At 35.7% G+C, this 24,183-nt stretch overlaps 1 protein-coding gene across 1 annotated transcript in view; it reads right to left on the bottom strand.

Annotated features, from left to right (window-relative positions):
- LOC113110993 (prickle-like protein 2) overlaps positions 1–20,922 on the bottom strand; it is a 72,415-nt gene extending 51,493 nt beyond the window's left edge. Inside the window, exons 1-2 of the mRNA XM_026275350.1 lie at positions 20,783–20,922; positions 19,622–19,707 (exon numbers count right to left, since the gene is read on the bottom strand). Coding sequence (XP_026131135.1) covers positions 19,622–19,707; positions 20,783–20,824 — 128 coding nt within the window. The 5' untranslated portion in view covers positions 20,825–20,922. The remainder of the gene's footprint in view (positions 1–19,621; positions 19,708–20,782) is intronic.
- Between the last annotated feature and the right edge of the window lie 3,261 nt (positions 20,923–24,183).

Below are 24,183 nucleotides of genomic sequence, written 5' to 3'. Positions count from 1 at the left end.
AAATTCTCATTACAAATAATCAGCCACAGTCAATTTTCAGGTCACTTGAAGGTCAAACCTTAAAAATTATTACGAGATTTCATCTTATTTTCAGCATTCATAGCACTCTGATATTAGAAATTCAGTGCAACGACATGAAAAAAAACTTGTTTTACAAAGCTGGAGATAAAGACCATGCTGTAGTTCAAAGATTCAGATTTACTTTAACTTTAAACCCAAATGCTTAATCAAACCAGATGCCATGTAGTCGTAATAAGACCAGTCAAGTAAAAGATAGAAGATACAGAGAGATTACGGGACTTTCCCATTTGTTCTCTTTCTAAGAGACAAGACAATTTGAAAGCAGAGAAAATAAACACTTAACATGAATTTGTCCTGAATCACTCAAAGTGATCAAATGTGTGAAACAGATGTGCACACAGAGACTGCGGGAGACATTTCAGTCGGTATAATCATTTTCAGCTGAGTGTGTGAGTTTGCTCATTTCCAAGCAGCACAAGAAGGTTTGGAGGCGTGAGCTGTCAGACTGATATTTATGAATACACCGCTAATTTGAACTTTGCAGAGGTCAGAGAGCCATATCAAAGTTAAGTCAATGGGAATCTGTGATTATAAATGCAGTGAGGGTGAATGTTAACTGATGTTTGTGTCAGACATGAATCACACTAGCACCAAGATTTCCCTTTTTTTCCTCTCCTCACTTGTCCACAAACTCTTTGTGTATCTGATGTCACTTTCCATCCATCTAAAACGCTTCTGGCTGCTTTTCTTCACACAAATATTCACTGCACTGGATTGGAGCTCATTAAAGTAAGGTAAAACTCGATTTGGTTTTGCACTACAAAGGCTCAAATCATGTAGATGCAAATAAATGCAAGAGCGAGATAAAAAGAGAGAAGTTACTTCAAAGTAAGTCTGCATGTATGTATGTATGCCTGTGTTTGTGTCTGGATAATCATTCCCTTTGGTGCTTAAGCAACAGGTTATCCCAAAATCCTCTCCCCGGGCTCTTGGCCTCATTGCCAGCAATTACACTGCTAATTTACACCACTTGGAACAAGGACGGGAACACACACACACATGCAAAGTAGGGGAGACAACTGAAATATATTTTAAATTTTCCTTCATAACTCAAATACAAATTTTACAGCCTTTCTTTGGTACAAAAAAATGTATGTGTCAATACATACAGGCATAATAATGATAAAAGCATTCAAATGTTTAATTTGAACATAATATTGAATTTAATTCAGAAAGTCTCATTGATACGGTCACCCCTGGTGCCATGATATTAACCCACAGTATGCCAAAAAGAAGCACACCTCAAAGTATGAATAATAATAATAATAATAATAATAATACAATAATAATGCATTACCAAAAATGCTAATTTTTTTACTTGTTAATAATACTTAATATAATACAGAATAGTAAAAAAAATTCAACTGTCAGGAATAATAGTAGTTTTACAGTAAAAATGGTGCCAGCATTAACATTATAAAAATAATAAATTAGTTAAAATTATAAAATTTGTATTATTATTACTATTATTACTAAAAAATGTATTATTATTACTACCACTATTACTACTACAATTTAAAATGTTAAATTGTCTTTAGTCAAATATAATCACCTGTTTTGTAAAAAACAGACTATGCTAAAATTAAAATAAATGTTTTATATATTTAACTTATATGTCATGATAAAATTCTATACGGTTTATACCAGCCAGTATTACAGTAAATAAAATAAAATAACAAAAAGACCACAAATGCATATTTTTCTTATTGTTATGCTTTGCAATAAACTATACAGCTTTAAGCAGTGTAATAATACAGGCTACCAACCTTTAATAATTAAAAATTAGTTTATGCACATGCAGGCCACAAATATATATATTTTTAATTCTTTATACTTGAAGGAATCAAACTACAGTTAAAGTGGAGAAATTTCCAGACCACCAACTTTTTTGAAAAAGATTCAGCATGACATACAAACCGCTTGTGCTCTTGAATGGGTGGGCAAGTTTTCTCAACTTCAAAGAGATCCTCAGCAGAGCAATAAAAGTAGTAAGGTGGTCTAATAAGATGTGACTTTTAATAAAGCAAAAACAAGCTGCTTGGCATGAAGCTCAGAGCCCGGGACTAATTCCATCTGCTTACAGCCCACAGACCAAACATTTACATCACTCCCCTGGATAACAGGCTTAAACAGACCGTCTTAAATGTAGAACAAGTCTACATAGGCAGCGACCAGGACAGGGAACCAATGAGAGGCAATTGGTAGCAGAAGGAGGGAACACGCAAACCCATAATAATTTATCTAAGAAGCATTACATCAATAGCATGTAAGCATGTCATTCCCAGCAAAAACGGTTGGTGTTTCTGCACAATAATGCTTCGGCAGAGTTGAAGAATAGATGTACCTCTCACAGGAGCACATTATCTGGCATGTACTACCGTAACATATGGGAGATGTGTCAAGTCCAACACAAATCACAAAGTGTTTCAGTATCCACTGCCAAGCTCTCGGTTACTTCTCGTTTCAGGGATTCGAGCTATGCTCATAATTAAGAAAGGACTCTTCCCAGGCCTGGTGGGATGCCACTCAATGACCTAATTTGATGTGAAACATTAGCTGGACTGGTTTTGAAATTCATTATTATTTCTATGCAAATTTGAACACTGGGCATTGGGGAAGACGGCCAAGAAAAAGTCAGCTGCATTGTGTTCAAGAAGGAGCTTGACTGAAGTCTTTTTATATTGTGTTTGGTAAGGAGGAGAAAAACATTGAGCGGTCTTAAAGAGAAATAGACAAACAGAAAAGGGATTGAGAAAATAGAGAGTGAAATTTAATAAAAGCTACATTTTCTCAAAAGTTCATTAAATGAACAGAGAAATGGAAACTAAGCTCACTTTTTTTTTGTTAGAGAGAAAAACGGTAAAAAATACATTTATAGCAGTGTTAAAATTCCTTAAACCCCAGATTTTACATCATGAAGAACATGACATTTAATTGACATTAAATTAATGTGTTAAATAAATATAAAAGTTTCATATAAAGTGTATTGACACATAAAACGTATACTGTTCAAATGTTTGGGGTCAGTAAGACTTTTTTGAAATTGTCAATTAAACAGATCAAAAGATACAGTAAAGGCATTTCTATTTCAAATCCATGATGGTCTTTTGTACTTTCTATTCAACATAGAATCCTGAAAAAAGTATTGTGGTTTACATTCTAAAAAATAATATTAAGCAGTTTCTTGAGCAGCAAATCAGCATATTAGAATGATTTCTGAAGGATCATGTGACACTGAAGACTGAAGTAATGATACTGATAATTCTGCTTTGCATCACAGGAATATGTTACATTTTAAAATATATTCAAATTGAAAAGCACTATTTTAGTAGTGGTAATATTTACAATGTTTCTGTTTTTCAAATAAATGCAGCCTTGGTGAGTATAGAGACTTCTTTCAAAACATAAAAAAAAAATCTTACAAACCCAAACATGTACATTTTATTACACAATTCATATTTTAGATGAGAATCAGACAGAGATTGTACCTTCTCTCTTGCAGATATAAGAACTGTTCATGTCAGATATGACTCAAATCATGTGGTTGGAGAGAGAGTAGAGGGATCTGACTCAATAAGCAAATCAAGTCATCAGAGGGAAACTGATTGAAATGAATAGGTACAGCAATCAGCAGTGCTTGTGGCAGGTCTGTCAGGAGGCTGTCAGCATAATTCATGTTCGGCTCGACCTTTGCTGTTGATTTGGATCCACTGTCATGGTAACACGAGCAAGCAGGTAAAATATATTTTTTTCTCTCCTAAAATAAACCAGTTGCATAAAACAGACTTTTACACCCTCTGATGAGTCTTCAGATAAACTACTTCTAATGTAGCCAGCAAAGCAAACTAAAATAAATAAATAAAACACCTGGATGAGTTAATTAATGAAAAAGGATGGAAATGTATTGATCCCAGGACATAAATACAGAATGGAATTAATTGTTAGACTCATGAACATTAATTATTAAAGTGTGTCAATAGTCCCTAAACCGTATTAACCTAAAAACTTGAAACTTAGCTGGGATCTGCTAATGACACAATGCCCTGCACATGCCAAATGAAACCGTGCTGCTAATATGAGGGTGTAGCTTCTAGTCTCCATACCGCACAGGAGTAGGTCAAACAACAGATGGTCGTTAAGGATTAAACTGAACTATGTAAATGTTAAGTCAAGTAGTCAAGCAAAGCCCTAGCGAGAGCTCATAACACACTCAGTAGCTCACAAATGTGCCATGGTGGAGACTTTCCATTGACTTCTATCACTTTATACAGATTTAATATGTTTTTCTATTGCATAACCTTAAAAGGAACTATCAACTTTACCTGCTTTTGGTCCATGTCTGTTAGCTTTGAGTTCATCTGCACTATACTGTTCAAAAGTTTGAAGATTTTTCTTTTTTTAGAAAGAAGTCTCTTATTCTCATCAAGGCTTCATTTATTTGTTTAAAATGCAGAGGAAACTAAAATATTATTAAATAATACTACAATTTTATTATAGTACTAGAATTATTACTGGATAATTATTGAACTACTATTATGGAATTATTTATTGAATATGTTAAAATATAATTTATTCCTTTAATGCAACTTAATCTTCAGAAGACATTAATCCAGTCTTCAGTGTCACATGATCCTTTAGAAATCAGGCTGATTTGCACTGCTTAATGAAAATTGCACTGCTTAATGTTTTTAGGGGAAACCGGGATACATTTTTTCAGGATTCTTTGTTGAATATAAAGTTCAAACACAGAAATCTTAAATGCATTTATTGTATTTTTTTAATCTTTCTAATATGTCATTGCTGAATAAATCTATTAATTTTGACCCCAAACTTTGGAACGGTAATGTATGTTCTAGTATTGACCCATAAATACACTACTTCTTTCTAAAACTCACACTTACTAATACCAGCCACACAGATTTCACAAATTCATTAACAGAAATGTAAAACCATATTATATGCTTAATAATGATTAATTCATTTTCTCAATGCAGATAAAATATGAATCATGGCTACTATTTTAACTAGAAACTCTTTATGGAGATTTTTGGGACATCAACAATGAGCAGGTCTTTGAAGATGTTTGAGGATGGCAGCGTTTCGGTTTTCAAAAATAGCTGAACATTTTGCTGGCAGAGACGGAGTATGATCTAAAAGATTTCAGACTCTAGACCTATCAAAGCCTGACGTTGAAGCCTCCTTAAGGTTGACAAAAACACTGCCAGCTTTGATCAGTGAAGAACAGAAGATCTCGCTCTGAAAATTGGAGGTTATTTCACAAGATAATCATAGCGGCTTTTCACATTTGCAAACATCCACTCGAGACAAACTGGGAATTCTAAGTATCATAACAAACGTGTCATTCACTTTTCCTGAAAATAGCATCATTAGAACATCATCAGAACTGCAGCATCGTCTCTTGTTGATACTTCATGACTATAAGAGTCTTCCTGGCGCATGCCAGAGAGAATTATGCATGATTTTTGATGACACAATGGACAGAAGACAAAGCCGGAGGTCTCAGATCTCACTTCATTAGTAACAAGCTGGAAAATACATTATAACAGCCTATCTCCTCCTTAAAAATGGAGCAATATTAATTTATTTCATAAAATCTCCCCAAAGATAGTTTTACCATATGGAATGTCCCTTACTGGATCACAAGTGCTCTATAAAGACTAACCCCAGCAGACCAGGCCTCTCCGAATGTGTGTGTGTGTGTGTCTCCTCATGGCAGGCCTATTGTATTTGCGCAGCAAGGCCTGTCAGCTCTACAGTCAACTGTTTGCTCTCATTAATCAAGTCAGACAGTCCACTAATATATGTACTAGATCCCAGCGGCTAACACAGTCACCACATTACAATGACCTGGACTTACAGGAAAATTCACATAAACTGTGAGTGAAAATTCCCCCTTTGATTCATGTGTAATTTACCTCTTGATTTTATGCATTAACTGAATCTACTATGAACTGATGAAACTGAACGTACTATGGTAATGTGTGATTGCGGAAAGGTCTTTGATTTAACTTTGTCTAAGTCAGCATTTTGCCTCATTAGGTACGATCTCTTACCACTTCAAGTGGGCAGCTAAAAAATAACTTTTAAAAGCTCTCCTTAGGAACTTGCTTTGGAAGAAACTAAAAAATACTAGGTAAAATAGCTTCAATAGGTTTTCTCCATACATTTTATTTATGGGTTCTGATGCTTCTAAATTATTTGTCTCCATTTTAAAGATTAAGGGGATTTTTAAGCATTATGAGGCCAGTATATGAAATATACTCCAAAGATTCATCTTTAATTATACTGATCCACAACAGTCTTTTTTTGTAAAGATGATACTGTATAGTATGCTATTGAAGTGTTAACTTTCAGTGCATGCAAACAACATCAAATATTCTACTTGCTGTGTATATTCATTATTCATAGTAAAGGTGCACAGCTTGCAAGTGTGCTAGCATTTACAATTCAAACAAGGTATTGGGAGGGACTGTTGTCAAGGTGAAGTTGCAGTCTATGGCAACCTAACAGCAAGAGGCTGACAGAGAGAAATAAAAAGAGAAAGAGAGAGTTATGAAGAAAATGGATAAAGGAACATGAAAGCAAAGGCAAAATAAAAAAGACAAAAGCATAATTTGGTGTCAGACGTATTTTAAAAAAATATATACAACAGGGTGTTCTCTAAGTCACATCAAATTCCCACAACCAAATGTTTTGTCCACTAGATAGAGTATTTTATAAATACATTAGCATTCAAATTTTTGCAATAGGTAAATCTTTTTTAAATACATTTTTAAGAACAAATCAATGCATTGATCAATTCAATGCATTCTAAAAAATGATTTCTAAAATACACACACACACACACACACAAATACATACACATTATGTGTGTGTGTGTGTGTGTGTGTGTGTGTGTGTAATTTTATATGCTTATAGACCACAGTCTCACAGCCCATTCACTCATACTGAACCAAATTGTTTCCAGACATCCCAGCCAGCAGACTGTGTAACATATGACTAGATAATCGGCATGACAGAAGTTCTGCTTTACACACGATTGGCACCGATGTCACACTTTCACACTTCTACTCAATGCACAGGAGCCCCCCAGTGCACATGCAGACTACACCCAAATCCACCAGCATGATTACTTACACCCGAACACACAAGTACAAACACATGGTGCACGCGGTAAGCGTTCTCCTCAGGGCAGAAAAGCATGATCACCTGGCATCTGCTGTGTCTACCCATCCACACACACATGCGATAACTAACACTGGAGAAGAGAGCGCAAATGCCATCTGATGGAGAAACAAGAGCTCATCATCCCATGCGTGTCTCACTGCTCATGGAACCATAATGGAACCAAAAGGCTCTCCTTTAACCAAATGTGTTGATCACTGTAAGATAATGACACACACACACACACACACACACAATCATGATTAATAATGGAGAATGTTGTCTGTAATTGAGAACAAACTATACTGCTTTGTAAAAGCTTGGGATGCAAATCATCAGTACCCTTTTGGTTATCGACGATTTACTGGACAATATTTTGATATCAGTGCATCACTTATGGTGCTCTTCCACTGCATAGTACGGAACAGTACGGTTCACTTTTGGGGGTTTCCACTGGGTACAGTACTACCTGGTCCTTTTTTTAGTACCACTTTGGTTGAGGTAAGAGTATCTTCACTACCTGCATCACTGAACAAACACAACAGAACCACTAGATGTAAATCAGCACAACAATGTTTTTTGGAATGCAAAAGTTTTTCACGAGTTGCGCAGTAGATAAGGACATGTGAATAATCCCGCCCACTCTAAAGTTGTACTAAACTGCAGTGTAAATGCAAACCAAGCTGATTCAAGCCGTGCCGTACCATAACGTACTCAGCAGAGTCATACCACGCAGTGGAAAAGCACCAATAAGCAGTGAAACTGGGTCTCTTGAAAAAGCATATGTCCATATTCAGAAAAATACTATTCAAAATATTACAAAAAAAAATTGTTTAGCCTAAAATTTAATTTCTGTCATTAATTTGTCCTCGTGTTGTTCAAGACCTTCATTCATCTTCAGAACACAAATGAAGATATTTTCGTGGTACTTTTGTGAACGTGCGTCGAAGACTGACATGGAAGAGAAGAAATAGTTGACTAAAGTCATTATTCTTGTTATTTTAGCTCACAAAAAGTATTCTCGTAGCTTCATAACGTTTCATCTATGCATGGACAGAAAGCTCTCGGATTTCATTAAAAATATTTTAATTTGTGTTTTGAAGCTGAACGAAGGTCTTACGGGTCTGGAACGACATGAGGGCATGCCAGAATTTATTTTTTTGGGTGAACTATCCCTTTAACGTTTTATTTAATTTTTTTTTTTTTAATTTCATGGTTGTGTAGTTACTGCATTTTATAGTTGTAGTCCAGTACAGACTTTGATTATTGCTATATTAAAGATAATTATAATGACTAAAAAGTAAGCTAAACCCTTAAATCCACAAGAAACATTGTTTTATTTATGAATCACAAATAAGGACCGCCCCAAATGTCCCAAAAGGGAAGTTTTGTTATGCTTAGCTAACTTCAAGGGACAAATTTGTCCCCAAAGTATAGCCAAGTATAGATATAATTAGCTGTCTAATGAAAAATAGCTGATAATGAGCTGCCTAATGAAGACCTATATTTGCTTCATTTTTAAATAAAGCAAATACTAACCCTAATCCAAACCACAATCTGACCCCTAAAACATGAGTCCAAACTGCATTTAATACTTATAGGTTCTAGGTTTTACCCAAAGACAAAGTTTTGCATTTAAAATAAATAACTACGTCATTAATAATTTCTGCTCAAAAAAATTTTCTTTATGTTACATTTTTAAAAGTGTATTTAAAAGTTTTCTCAAAAGCAAGAGTTTGTCGACCTTGTTGTGTTGTGATATTGTATACCCATTCGTACATATCCCCAAAGGAAGTCTTTTTCAGATTTAGCTAACTTCTGGGGACAATTATGTCCCCAAAGTATAAGTAACCCACACACAACACACTTATCCAATAAACATAGTCAGGGCTGTACTTTTTAAACATATTATTAGAGAAACAAACAGTTCTCGGTCCTGATTAGACACAGATGCACTGATGGAATAATCGTTGGTTTAATCGGTCCATAAAAAGAATGAAGTGATAAAAAACGACACAGGCTAGCCAGGATGATGTCATTGCATCCCTCTCTTTTTCCCATATCAGTCTGTTTTTCTTTTCTCTTTCTTGACTTTCTAAACTGGATTAGTCTTTCTTCCTAAACAGTTGAGGGTAGCCGTGAATCATTAGGCTTTGCTTCCTCGGAGTATAGGAGACAGGAATGCTTTAATAATGCTGGGCTCTGCGTCACATTTGTAAGGCTGTTACTCAGAAACACTTCAAAGACTTTAAGGAAAAGTTAATCCAAAAATGAAAGGTCTGTCATCATTTACTCACCCTCACGATGCTCCAAAACTGTACACGGTTATTGTTCCATAGAACACAAAATCAGAACTTTAAAACTATCTGAAATGTGATTTAAAATATGGCCAAAATTCATTTAAGTATGTTATTTAGAATGTAAAATGTTCATTTTGAGGTATAATATTGCATGCTGCATGACTCTGTCTTTATAATGCGAGTATGCTTTTCAAACCAAAGGAATTGTTCCCGTTACAAATGCCTGGGAAAAAAAAACATGTGGATCTTAAATCTTCTGTATCAAATGCGGTTTTTGCAGCTGGATAGATAAAGCACGCAGTTACACCCATTGCTGATCTGAAGCTCACAGTTGGCTTTCCCTTGTACAATTAACCCTATCCTTGCTTGGCTACGCATTCTAAACAGTGACAAAATCACTGTAATTTTCATCCAGTCGCGACTTATTTCCTAATTTGCCTGTGACGTCATTGACAGGACAGTGTCAAATGTCACATGACCAGTCAAAACAAATCCGAATGCTTTCAAGTTCAAAATCAGTGACTTTTGCCCTTCACTGGAGCTACAAGGATATCACATCAAGAGATTAATAGCTTTCAGCCTTCGGAAAATACACGACCTTTTGCATTTGCAGTTTCGTATTTCTGCGGCATGTGCTCGCAAAACTGCCAAATCTAAGACTCACCTTGGGTCAAGCTATCTGCATTCACTTGAGCCTGGGATTGTTTTGAAATGGTCCTCACACAAGTTCGTTTACATTACCAATAATCTATCATAAAATGAATGGAAAGAAGCCATGTCTGGTTCTGATTTTACACTCCCCGTGGCTGTTGTATGTTTGGGTGGGGATGTCAGAGCTCAACGGCTAGAGACTCGAGGCACAAATAAGGGAAGGCAGATTGTTCTGCTTAACTTTTTATTGGCCCGTTGTCTTAATGTAGAAATAATTATTCTGGACTTCAAACAAACAGGACTGTCATGGATGTTAAGAACGGTATGAGACTTTGGCTGAGATTTTGCACAATCTATCTACGAAACAGTTGTCAAAAACAGAGAGGGAATGAAACTGTTTCATTCTTCAATCCTTGTTCGCATCTCGGGGGTGTTGTGCTTGATTTCTGACCACTCTCACTCGTCTGCCTTCTAGTGTGGTTGTCACAGCACCAAAGGAGTGTGAATAGTACCATCACCCTGGAAACCGGTGCCTGGAAACACTTCTCTTTATATGACTCACTGAGAAAAAGACAGCATTTTGAATGAGAGCCACATTTCAGTTTCTTCCATTCGTGAAAATCTTCCTTATTTTTTTAGCTACCATTGGCTAAATATACTAAATTTGAAAAGTTTAGTTGTAATCAGTTTTATTAAAAATAAATGAAAATGCCTTTACAGGTGTAAATCTCTGAGGTAAGTAATATGTACTTACAGTGTACCTGTATCGTGCATTAGAACACTGGCTTATCAATATACAGAATTATCACTGTTCAGTTCAGATAAAAGACAAAAAGTGCTCTTGAGTGTATGTACGTGCGAATTAGACTCACATGAGAGCGCCAGCTCTGTGATCACAGGATACTGGAACTCCTTCAGCTCTTCTATTAAGAGCAATTTCCTGTGCTTGCCTTGTAGATGGAATGATAGGCAGCAGCAGAAAGGCCAAGACTGCTTTCCTGTCATCTGTGAAATGCTGAGCAATCCATACGCATACACATGCTAAAATGCATGCATACAGGGACATACATACATCATTAATATCCACTTTGTTTCTAAAATATTTCTGTACTGTAAGGCAGAGGATGAGATGAAATTGACATATTACTGTGCACTTCACTTTCGTAGGCGGAGATGTATTCTGTCACAGAGAGACGCGTTTCTATTGAGATACACCTGAGCATTCACCCTTCATTTCCTTAGAACTCACATTTATGTTAACATAGAAAAACTAATGCAGTAACTCCAGATGTGTATAACTAGGTAAACTGTGAGTTCATCTGCATTAAAGAAAAACTGATCTGAAACAAACGATGCATTTTTGTGAAGTTAAAATGTGTTCTTCTAATGGAGAATAGCATCCGATGTACTGTACTACTACACAAATACAATAGTGCCCTCTGTTGACAAAATAAAGTTACAGCAACCAATTATTCAAGGACAACAACCATCTGGTCTTATATTGTAACATTTGATCACTTGTATTATTATTTCTATAGACTACTAATCTTTTTTATAGTATATGAAATAATCTTTAATTTTAATATATATATATACACATTAAAGTTGTATAGGCTACTATAATTTGTTAAATCATACTTACTATATTGCTGTTAAAAGTCAAGCACAGTTTACAACTAGACATATTAATACAGTTAAATTAAACAGTTTTTGCCCGTTCAAAACAAAGTAAGCAAACATTTCAATTCAGTCATGCAGTTTTTGCTTCACAAATATTGCTGCAATTGGCCCTGACCTAACAGCCATTATAAAATCACGTTTTCCCACGGGATTCCAGTGGCAGTGTTTGTCACATGCATCCATTTAAAGCTCATTTACAACAGAGCAGTTTGCACACAGATGCAGTGTTTAATGAATGGCAGCCATATGAGAGGTTAGGAAAGAAAAGTGGATGGGAAATAACATGATGGTATCAAGAAGAGGAGAGACGGAACAAGTTTTAATTTGCAGCCACAGAACAACCCACACTGCTGTAGAGGTGGTATAAAAGTTCTCCATGTAAGCGAGAGACAGATGACGAAGTGAGAGAAAGGGAGGAAAGGGGAAAAACAGAATCAAAGGACAATTTGACATGCTGCAAGGTGCTGTTCAGATACCTGCGGTTCCCAATCTGTTTGAGTGTTTGTGGGTGCATGTGTGTCTGTGCCCATGTATTTCAACAACATACTACAGTGGACATCGCCCTGCTGCATGCACACTTCACAATTTCTGTCCATTGCCACTGAGCAGGAGACACAAATATAATGTCTACCCAGTCCTGAGCGCATTCAAAGAGCCTTTCATTCCTATAGCTCTCTGGTAGGGTTACGGATCAGCAGTGTCGCAGAGCCATGGCGCCTGCAGCCATTTATTCTCTCCATCTTAAGATGGATCACTACAGAAAACAGCCTACAATGAAGGATTAGTTTGGAGTCAAAAACTGATGGTACATCACAGTGCTAATGTCTCAAGAAATCTTAATAGCCCTATGGGCACCATGCACTTATAAATTGCCCTAGGCAAGATAAAACATCTAAGCTAAGTTTTTTGTTTAGCATGCAAGCTGCACCAAGGTTAAATCGGAGTTCTTAAAATTCGAAAAGATGTATAATCATAATGTAATAAAAGATTTTTAATATTGATACTAATACAAGCCATTAATAAAAATTCAGTAAGTGTTAATAATAGGGCATAAAGATTTTTTTCTGTTGGATCATGTGACACTAAAAACTGAAGTAATGGCTGCTGAAAATTCATCTCTGTTGTTACTGGAGTAATTTACATTTCAAAACAAAAGCAATCAAAAAATAATGTCGGTAAACATAACAGAACTCTTTCAAAAACATTTAAAAAAGTCTTAATTATTTAAAACTTTTATTGGTAGTGCATACTTACATATAATACATTTGAAATATGAAACAGAACAGCTTTGATACATGATGAAACTAGCCATAATCTCCAAAACTGACAAAAAAACACACACATATTTTTATATTTTGGAAAGATGCCATCCAGTTTGAATAGACATTACCCTTCTGGGACTAAAAACTGTTTAAGGCAGCTGGTAGTATGTTCGTATGGCGTAATTTCATGGCATTCAATGTTTAAACCTCTATCCAGTTGTGATCCAATGATATATAAAAATAGCAATTTTTATTGTTTAATATATGGGAATTAAGGGGAAAGAAAGTTTAAGAAACTTTCAGAAGAGGGCCTTTAGTGCCAGCTGCAGGAGATGGAAGACAAAAGGCCAAATATGGACTAAATGCATTTTTAATGCAGCATTTGATCCACATACATTCCATGCATTTATTCTATCACTTAACTGGGTGTGGATTCCAGTGGCACTTTGAGGCTCTTGTGCAAGTAAATTAGAGGTGATGAAGACATGATCTCTGTGTTTAGCAGCTGCAGCTGGTCTGGACAGATCAAGCAGACAACTGACCCTGAGCTCAGGGACAAAGAGAGAATAAGGCGTAAGCTCTCTTCTCATACACTGCCAACAACAATCTCTGATCTCTTCCACCAACTGCACTGCAGCCCTATGTTTGCACACATCACTAGTCTTTGCAGTAGAATAACTCATTTCATCCATTTCATTTCATGCCACACTGATCTTCCCATTTCACATCTCTTCATCACAGCAACCTTGTGTCTACCTATCTGTCAGTGTATCTACCCATCTATTTACCTGCATATTTCTGTTCATCCATCCATTTATCTATCCATCCATCCATCCATCAATGATCTCTCCAATCATGCATCTTTCAACTAATTTATCCATCTGTCCATCCATCTATTTATGTATCCATCCATCCATCCATCCATTCATCTATCATCTCTCCAAGCATCCGTCTCTACATCCATGTATCTGTCTGTCCATTCGTCCGTCCACGTTGAAACACATTTAAAGTAGTTATTGAATCACTCAGTCATTCAACAGACCCTTGTTGATATCTGATCACCAGTGGTCACAGGAGACACATCGGAGGCATGTTTGAACCAGGTGTAAACAGGACCCTGGTCACAGGCCTCTTGACATGATAAGGACTTTTGTCAGATTTAGATTGTGGAATGTTCACCATGGACTTAAAAAAAAAAGACTTAAAATTAATATTTAGCATAATATAAATGGAAGGGAACCCAGCTGTTCTCTATTAGAAAATGATGTTGACCAAAGACTGAAATATGCCCTTCACTGATGAGAGCAACAAGACATCACTGAGCCACTGGTGCTGAGAGATGAAGTCTGAATGATGCATGAATTAGGCTATGGACTGAAAGAGTTTCTCTAATTGCAAAAAAGGAATAAACATTCAAAGAGCTTAATAATGAGTAATCACTGTCTTCAAAGCTGAATGGCATTTGAATGTACTTGCATAACAACAAACTACGTCTCGTTTTGTTGCCAAGGTTCTGCCGAGTGTCATTTGGTTTTGAGTCATTTTGCAATTATCAGTGTTGTGAATGACGTAAAAACTGCATCAAAACAAGTCTGAACTTTTAAATCACAGACTGCAATTTACCAGCACTGCTATTACATAAGCAGTCTCAATGAACGTAATGCTTTGTATGACAGGACAAGATTGTTCAAAAACACTGTTTTCTTAACAAAGGTCTGCATGATGACATAACTACAATAAAGCCTGCTGATTTGTCAGAAAAAGAGTGAACTGAAGGCAATGTGACACCAGTAATAGACCCATATGCTCTCTTTCTTTCAAATACATTATAATGGGGTAGTGAAAACCAAGCACACTATGGTAAAGATGGAGTACCCAAAAGCTGGCACACATACACACTCCTCTGTAATCATTAGCTCTACAGCTTAAGAGACAAAGGGATAAAAACATTCTCCAATTACACCCACTCCAGCGCTATTGAGCATCTGCTAGGTGTAAAATATGAAGGTGTGATCAAACCAAACCCAAGAGATGTTCTTTTCTTCCTGTGACACAAATGCATGGCCAAATCAAAAGGAAAACTTTCAAAAGGAAACCTCGTGATACCAAACTCCTCATGGCAGAGGAGCTCTCCATAAAAAAAAGCATCACTGATGTTGAGAAATGGCCTCTTAAGTCAATCTTGTCTAGCCAAAGTCTAATTTTAATAGGCAATTCTGCAACAACAAAGCAGCATATACTGGTCGTAGTGAAGAGATATATTTGATGCACTAAATTTAAGAAATACTGAATAATGTTAACTTTTGTAAATGGTGAATTGGTGATCTGGGTATGTTTTACAGTATAAGGTCAGTTTTGAAGTTTATTGAATAATAAAAGAGGGAAGTTGTGGCCTAATGGTTAGAGATTTAGAATTGTAATCCAAAGGTAGCAAGTTTGAGTCTCGGGCCGACAGGAGTTATAGGTGAGGGAAGTGAATGTACAGTGCGCTCTCGAACCCTCAATACCACGACTCAAGTGCCCTTGAGCAAAAACCCCCAACTGCTACCCGGACACCACAGCAAAAATGGCTGCTTATTGCTCTGGGTGTGTGTTCATGGTGTGTGTGTTCACTGATGTGTGTGTGCACTTTGGATGGGTTAAATGCAGAGCACAAATTCCGGGTATGGGCCACCATAATTGGTTGTATGTCATGTCACTTTCACTTCATAATAAGGTATTAAAAAAAAATAATTGATGGAATCAGGTCAAGCTCTTTCAATTGCAGTACAATATTTATAAAGAGAAAAATGTTTACAAACAGATAGATGTCAAATAACTGAAGAGTTCATTTGCAAAAAATCAAAACCAAACTGCAGTTGGGTTATTTTTATCAGGTTAAAACATTAATTAAAAATACATCTAACACAACAAAAACATGACAACATAACAAAAACATGATGAACGGAGTTATTGGTTTTTGTGAATAAACTCTTCAATTTGAACTATATCAAGATAGAAATAGATAAGGAGTATATACTACTTTTTAAAAAAATTGCTGCCATTTTTTGTGATGATTTTGTGATCTTTGAAATAATTATTTTATGTTCACCAGGAATCCATTTATTTTGTCAAAAATGCAGTAAAACAGTAACACTGTGAAAGAAAGAAACAAAAGAAAGAAAGAACTAACATATTTTGTAATGTTATTTATTCCTGTGATGGCAAAGGAATTTTTTCAATAGCCATTCCTCAAGTCTTCAAAGTCACATGTTCTTAAAATACTAATGTACTGTTTTGGAGCTCAAGTAAAAAAAAAATCTTCCCAAACCCATGAGAGAGAGTTAAGCTTCCAGTTAGAGATTAACCTGAATGCATCTTGGTTTCTGATGCCCACTGTTACTTATACCAGCACCGAGCTGTGATTTGTGTATCTAGTGGGCCTCAATCTGCATGTATGTGACCCACCCCACCGTTTCCGTGGCCACAATGGCAAATAAACGACCCTATCATTACACCCAATCAAAGACAACCACATGCACCCACAGTCGTCCCAACCCCCCAGTAAAAGCACTGTCTGAATCTGAATGGTCAACCTGTGAATCATCTGCACGGCTATAGTGTAGCCCATTAATTAACACAGGCCCCAAAATACAAATCTTTGGTCAAAATAACCTCAGATGGTCACATAAGCAACAAAAACCAAGCTCATTTACTTGATGAGTGGACTAAGCGTTAACAGGCAACATAAACTCATCTGGTTATCACTTCAAAGGACACTGGGAGTGGATATAGTGATTTCTTTCCATTAGAGGTGAATGTTGTTATGCCTTCTTGCCCTCTTTGTATATGTCTGAGGAGCAAGGTTCCCCTCTCTTTTTCTCCTCCTCCTGACCTGCTGAAAAGGAGACTCCACTTTAAAGGCCCATTCAATGTGCCAGACTGCCCTGACGGATTGGTTTGGCTGGGCCGCTTGTTAACACACTGAAAGACCCTGTTATGCAGATTGGAGGAGGTTACTTGGAGGACAGAGTCCAGCAGCTCTCCCTGCAGCTACAATTGATTTTATTTTTTTACACTCCAGAAATCATTTTTAATCAGTATGTTGTCCTGGTTTCCATATTTAAATATGCTTAAAATAAGATATTTTTACCAAATGCTAACACTATCTGTCAGAATTCCAAAAATAGTGGACCATCTACCGAGTAAATTGTCTTGTATACAGGAAAAAGTGAGCATTAGCAACCAAACAGCATTAAGTGTGTGTCATGCTGTGTGTCACAGAAGTCACCATGAAAGACTAACCAGTAATCAGTTTTGCTGGCTCTCTAACAACAACAGTTACACACAATGGCAATACCAGAGGACTGCTGATAAAAAAGAAATTTACGATGAACAGACTTTTAAGTCTAACTGTGGGCTGACCATTCTTATATTTTAACATTTGCAAAAAATAAAACATACAGAAACAAACCAAAAATAAATACAGATAATATAATATAAGGCTATTCTGTATACAGATCATCATGAATCAGCATCTACAACCTACAGCTACATGCCAACCTGAGTAAATGGGTCATATAAGCTGGCTGATCAGATAGCAAATACTCAAAGCACTGATGCAAATAGGGGCAGTAATGAGACTCATTAACACAAAGAAATCAATCAAGCCAACAGCTCTCATAAATTAATTAAGTCATCGTGTTACACATGCATGCTACCATCTTGGTTCGTTCCTTCTACATAGCATGCCCAATACAACCTGATGGACTCCAGCTTGGACAAATAAAAATATCATTAAGGTACTTTCAGGAAAATTATTTTAGTTATACAAGTTTCACATAAACAGACTAATGCGTATAGGAATAATGTCTGGTCCACAATGCAGTTTATTCTAGCCCAAAACTGTGTGAATCACTAATTAAATCCTTGAATAGACAGTAGTGTTCATACCCCAGGATAGCCCTTTTGGTTTTAGACAATGGTGGAAGCACAGCACAGCAGGGAAAATAGACTCCAGCTCCAGCAGATATTCCAACTGTCTCAATAATATTTAGAGATTTATGAATATTTAAGGACATTTTAGGCATTGCAGATGTTAAAAGTGTTGGAATGTAATGTGAGTTGATGCATGGACTTTTCATTTTCACCAATTCATAAGACCCCTGCTCTACCCCACTGCTTATAAACAAAGTCCCTATATGACACATGAAAACAATCTTGGTGATGTCACAGGACAGCTATGTTTAGGTAGGCATAAAACAAAAGTTATTCCTACTGCCACCATCCATTTCATATCTTACAATTTATACAATTCATTATCCAACAAATGGTGCATCTATATATTTTCCCCACAGACTCTTAGGAATCCAGTTGGAAAATCCAATGATCCAGCCACTGCACAATGAACTTAAACTTCAGGATGCACGACGTGAATGCATGCTTAAAATTTTGTAAGCATGGACACCTACTTGCTCTGTCTATGGTCCGATCATGGTCAAATTTTACTTAAACTCTCTCCATTTCTCTTTTACACACACAGCTAAATAGCCATCCAGATAGCAATCTGCATTCAAACATGTCCCGTCGCAGTCGTCATAAAAAATCTTTAGGAGCTACTGTTGTGTAAGAGACCCCATACAGTTCCATAGGTCTCCCACTCACACACACAAAGACGGATGCCAAGTACTATGTTACAAATGTCCGCATTAAGTTTGTCTAGAAGACCATTTAGTTTTATTGTAGCACTGCAATTAAGGGCACATTCCAGAGCTGACTGTTGCCCCGTAATAGTTTACAGCAATGGAGAGCAGGCAGATGAGGAGTACTTCTTACCCTCCATCCCAGCTACTCCCCTCTCAGTTGTACTCCTAAAACTCCAAAGCTTCTTAATAAAGCAAACATGAATGTTAGAAACGATGCCAGAATTTTAATGTTTGGATGAACTATCCCTTTATTTTAATATGATTTTGTTGTTAGATGGGATGAAACGTGATCTTATTGTTGTATTCCTGCTTTTTTATTTCCGCTAATTCTAACCAATCACATTCTCCGCTTCACAAAGTGGTCAAGCACAGCAGTTCATCTACTACTGAGCCAAAAAAACAAAATGATGGCTTTTGGTTTCACCCAAGCAAAAAGGAAGCCTGAATGTCCTGGAAAGCATGAATAGCTAGCTTCGTGTACGCTGTTATCTTTGCACATACAGGTCCTGCAAATTGCCAGCTGGCTCAGACACGCACTGTCAGCTCGATTCCGATTCTATTGAATCCTCCTATGGTGACTCTATCTAAAGGCAAAGAACCTCTAAATTTCCACTTAACATTCCAAGAGCTTGAAAATGCTGATGCCATTCAATACATACAATATACTGCACCAAAACACCAACCCTAACTTTGAAATGCATGGTGAGGATTCTCCTGCACCAAAAGGAATGAAAAGCCTGAACCTATAGTAAAACAAGAAAAAGCATGGGGGTCTCACCTCCACTTATGCAGAACGAAGCCAGGACACTGCTCTCCACATGAGGTACAAGGTTGTCCTCTTTCTAAGTCATCAAGCACAGTGGACTACAGAGGTTGAATAGAAAACCAAGAGTTATTTTCCATAGAAACTGAATTTATGCAGAACTTTGTGGAAAAGGGATTACTACGTAAATGCATGTATATGGCATGAAGAACATCCAAATGTAAAATGCATACTCTGTAGGTGCACACTTTGATGCACACATAGTGTGAACTTACATTCTCTTTCTGTAGTACTTCTCCAAATCGTTTTTAGGTTGCATACACTTAATTCCACCAGTGACTAAAATGTTAATTTGCATTGTAAGGGTTTAAAAAGAATCTTGATATTGTCTGATAACATTTTACATGGCAGGTTTGAACAGTCACTTGAGCAGAGCAGTTTATTTTCAGCTCATCATTCTGAAAGATGGCGACTACGTCAAAGCGGCATTAAAAGAAACATGTTAAATGAGTAATAATACAGATAAAACTACCATATTTGATACACATAATATTTACAGGGTTTATAATTAGTGTAATTAGCCCACTGATTTAAATCATGATCTCTGTAGCCTACATGTAAACATGTCAGTGGTTCATGGCTTAGTTTTTACTGATGGATTGTAATTATAAAATTGAAAGCATAGTGTTACATTAAAACAAGTATAGTTTTAACATTTTACATTGCTAATGTATTGCTAAAACTTTCTTTTTTTCTCAGAAAAGGCATGCAGCTGTTCAAAATGTAACATTTTGTTCACCCAACACAATTCAAACAGCAACATATCTGCTCAAATGTGTTCATATCATAACATGATGTCACACTTAAGAAAAAAAATCATTTGTTTATCTAACAATACAATTTTTTTTTTTTTTGGCAAATATGAGACACCAATCTGATAACAGGCGTTTCATGCTGAGGTATCAAACCTGTGTGACGTAGAGCTGAGTGTTTGTTGATCATAACTTCACACATCACTGAGCAGCTCCAGCTGTCCGCACGCTCATCACATCTAGCGTTTTCATTTCCGTCCAAATAACTCACAACAAAGACTCCCATACTTAAATGTCTTACTGATGCACCGTGCGTAAAAATACAAATCGTTAAAATGTAAACACCCCGTGCCAATTTACTCACCGACCGACTGTAGTTTCTCTTCTTAAGGCTTCGAGCAAACATGACAGACAGCGTGAGGGATTGAGTGTCAAAGCGCAGTGAAACGGGTCACCGAGTCAATATGAGGAAGAGAGCATCGGTGGAGACGTTCATCTCCGCTCTCTCTCTCTCTCTCTCTCTCTCTCAGTCTGTCCCATGTGAGCTTGTGAATGAAATTACTGCGTTTCCGGACACGCCAGCGGTTTTTTCATCTAACCCAGTAAATGTCAGGTACATTCCTGTGAAAATGTGTGAGAGCGTTTCTTTAATTGCAGTTATATAAACCGACTGTGTAATTATTTCTAATTAAAGTTTTGAGTCTCTGTGTAAAAAAATAAACCGACAAAAATCAACATTCATGTGAATGGATTAATTTGATAAAAGCGTTTCTCTTACAATGGTGCGAGTGTATATTTGTTGATGGTAAATTCCATTATTTTGAATATGTTTGATTACCATAATAAATGCATGCTTAACCTAAAAATTGATATTTTAATGAAATGATAAAAAGCACAAGTTTTTTTTTTTCCTTTTTTTTTTTTTTTTTTTGCTAAGCGCCGAGATGCTTCACATTTTTTGTTCTTGCTATTTAGTGAGATGCACTTAGAGGAAAGTGAGATCAACAAAGCAGTATGACAAGGAGCCTTACAGAGACATTTCCTTGATCACTTCACTGATAAGTGAGGTCTTGGTTTTCAGTAGTCACTCGAGCTCAAAGAGCAAGCTCAGAGCTTCGGTGTAGGAGTATGTGCAGTGAATGTCTACAAAACTGACAAAGACTAAATAGAGCTGTAAATACCTACCAACTGACTATGATGTTTTCTACAACTTTTAATGTAGTCAACCTTTAACCTAATGTAAATAATAAAAGTTTGTGAAACAATACAAAGAGTTTTGACTCCCATCCTCTCTGGCCAATCAGTCTGAATGCAGTCTGTTTGACTAGCCAGAGAAAAACCAAGAAGAAACAAGATAACATATTAAATGTTTATCAACTATTTACATAACTGTTTTTTTTTTTTTCTGAGAAGAATTCAGATATATTAACTAGCACAGGTTTAATCAAAGACAGTCAAAGACAGTGACTCCTGGTGTTTAGCGGAAGTTGTGTAGTAACTGGACAGGAAACATTACCTGTCTCAACAGATTTCTGGGTGCTTCACTTGGCCTTAAATAAATTAACATGGCCACACAAAAAGTTTAAAAACCCTCAGACTAAAAAGCAAAGAAGACTCAAAGATGGACTACTTTGTGACTACAAAGATGGGTGAATCTCATAAAACACGGCCCAGTGATAGTTTACCCAAATCAATCAAAACTATAATTTATTAAAAAGACTTTTATTTTGCACATCTCACTGGCAATTATTATTTTTTTTGTCTGTCTGGCTGCATTAGTTTAAACAAAGAGACACCATAACATAACATCACAACATTATAGCAAAGAGAATTTATTTGTGAAGCATACAAATTATATTCATTTTGACATTAAAGACTATTGTAGACTTTATTAAGACAAATTCATTGCATTAAATAATTCATATACATAATTTTACACATAACTCATAGCACAACCTGCTCCAAGCAGCTCAACTGAACTATAATATGTAACAGTAACATAAATATTATGTGAAAATGTTGTCTGATGAAAAATGAAAAGAAAACAAATGTAAATGGGAAAAAATCATATAATTAAAAAACAAATGCATTTATTTACCACCATTAAAGAAATGAAAAAGACTAATATAATAGGCTACTAGTTTATTAAAAGATGGATTGAAACAGTTTAAGATATTTTTACAAATTATATTCTTGTGTATAAAATGTTTTAAAATATTAATAAAACGTTCTGTATAACTTTATTCACATGCAAAATTAACTGATTTATGATTTGATATTTAATCATTTACAACAATAGCTTCAGGCATTCAGCATTACTCAAAGTGATGCATAGTTTTCTGCCATATTTAAGAAAATATAGATTATTATCTAGATAATGGCCTTGTTGTTTTCAAAAATCCTTTTTAATTATTAGATTATATGCATTTAAAAGACAACACAAATAAATTAATCTCATAATTGTATAACCATACTTAATTTAAAAACAAATATATATATAAAATAGCACCATTTAGCAAAGACCAATTTGTGAATGTTTTTTTTAGTACTTTAATGTTATAAAATGTGTTCAAGTACTACAGTATTGTCTTTGTATTTTTTTTATCCGTCTGTTGAGCATATTTGTCTTTCGCTATTGCAATGGTCTATGTAATGAATACACCAAAATAATAATATTTCAATATTCCAATTGGCATCAATTATTGTGCCAATAGATTTTAATGTACCAGTGAATTATCACCACAATAAATACACAGTAATAAAATATACACATAATGGCAGTGCAGTTATTAGTGAAACATAATTTGCTATTACAATAATTATACAATAAGTTATGAAGTGGATAAAAGCTTTCAACTGGCATAGCCGAGGTAGAATTTAAAAATGTAAAAAAAAAAACCTTTCACATCACACTGCACTTCACCCAGCAAACTTGAGGCATAATTTTGAGCCATGTCACCTCTTCCAGACTGCTTCTGGCTACAGACTTCTTCTGATATTTGGCTGTGTTTGATATTTAGAAAGCCTTAATTAATTTACAACATTTGATTCAAATGTCTTAAACCATCTGAATTTCCTTTAGGCTAAACACTTTGTCTCAAAATGTACTGCTTGGGCAATGAACAGGATGACCAACTTCATACTCTCACAATAAAATGTACAAACCCCAAAGCTGTCACTAGGATGGTAACCTATTTTTTTTTAACCTTATTTACCCCAAGATGTTACTAGCTTAAATGTACATACAAGTACCTAAACTGTACATGTTAAATCTTGACAATTTAGAATTCAAATTTCGTAAACCTTTATCTAATTCCAACCAAATTCCTCTCTTTTGCTATAAGCAGACTTCTCTTTCCCCTTCTCAGATATTTATCTGAACACTTCTCTCCCACTAAGATTTTTCCTGCTCTGTCAGAACAAAAATCTGAACACAAGTTCACATCCCGTCTCTATAGCCTTCTTTAGACCGGTGAGTTGATGGTTAAATAAGCTGTACTTCCATCTACAAGAAAAATACTAAACTCACCAGACATGACATCATCTATAAAATTCAAGAAGGCACTGAATCACTGAAATTTTCACAACAAATATACCATTCATAAATAATTAGGAATAACATACACTACTGTTCAAAAAGCTTGGATTTCAACCATTTTAACCATTTAATTGATCAAAAGTAGTGCTGTCAAACAATCATGATTAATCACATTCAAAATAAAAGTTTTAGTTCACATAATATATGTGTACTGTGTATTTTTATTA

Source organism: Carassius auratus, chromosome 11 (genome assembly GCF_003368295.1).
Source record: "Carassius auratus strain Wakin chromosome 11, ASM336829v1, whole genome shotgun sequence".
NCBI lineage: Eukaryota > Metazoa > Chordata > Actinopteri > Cypriniformes > Cyprinidae > Carassius > Carassius auratus.
This window is presented reverse-complemented; position numbering and strand designations above follow the sequence as displayed.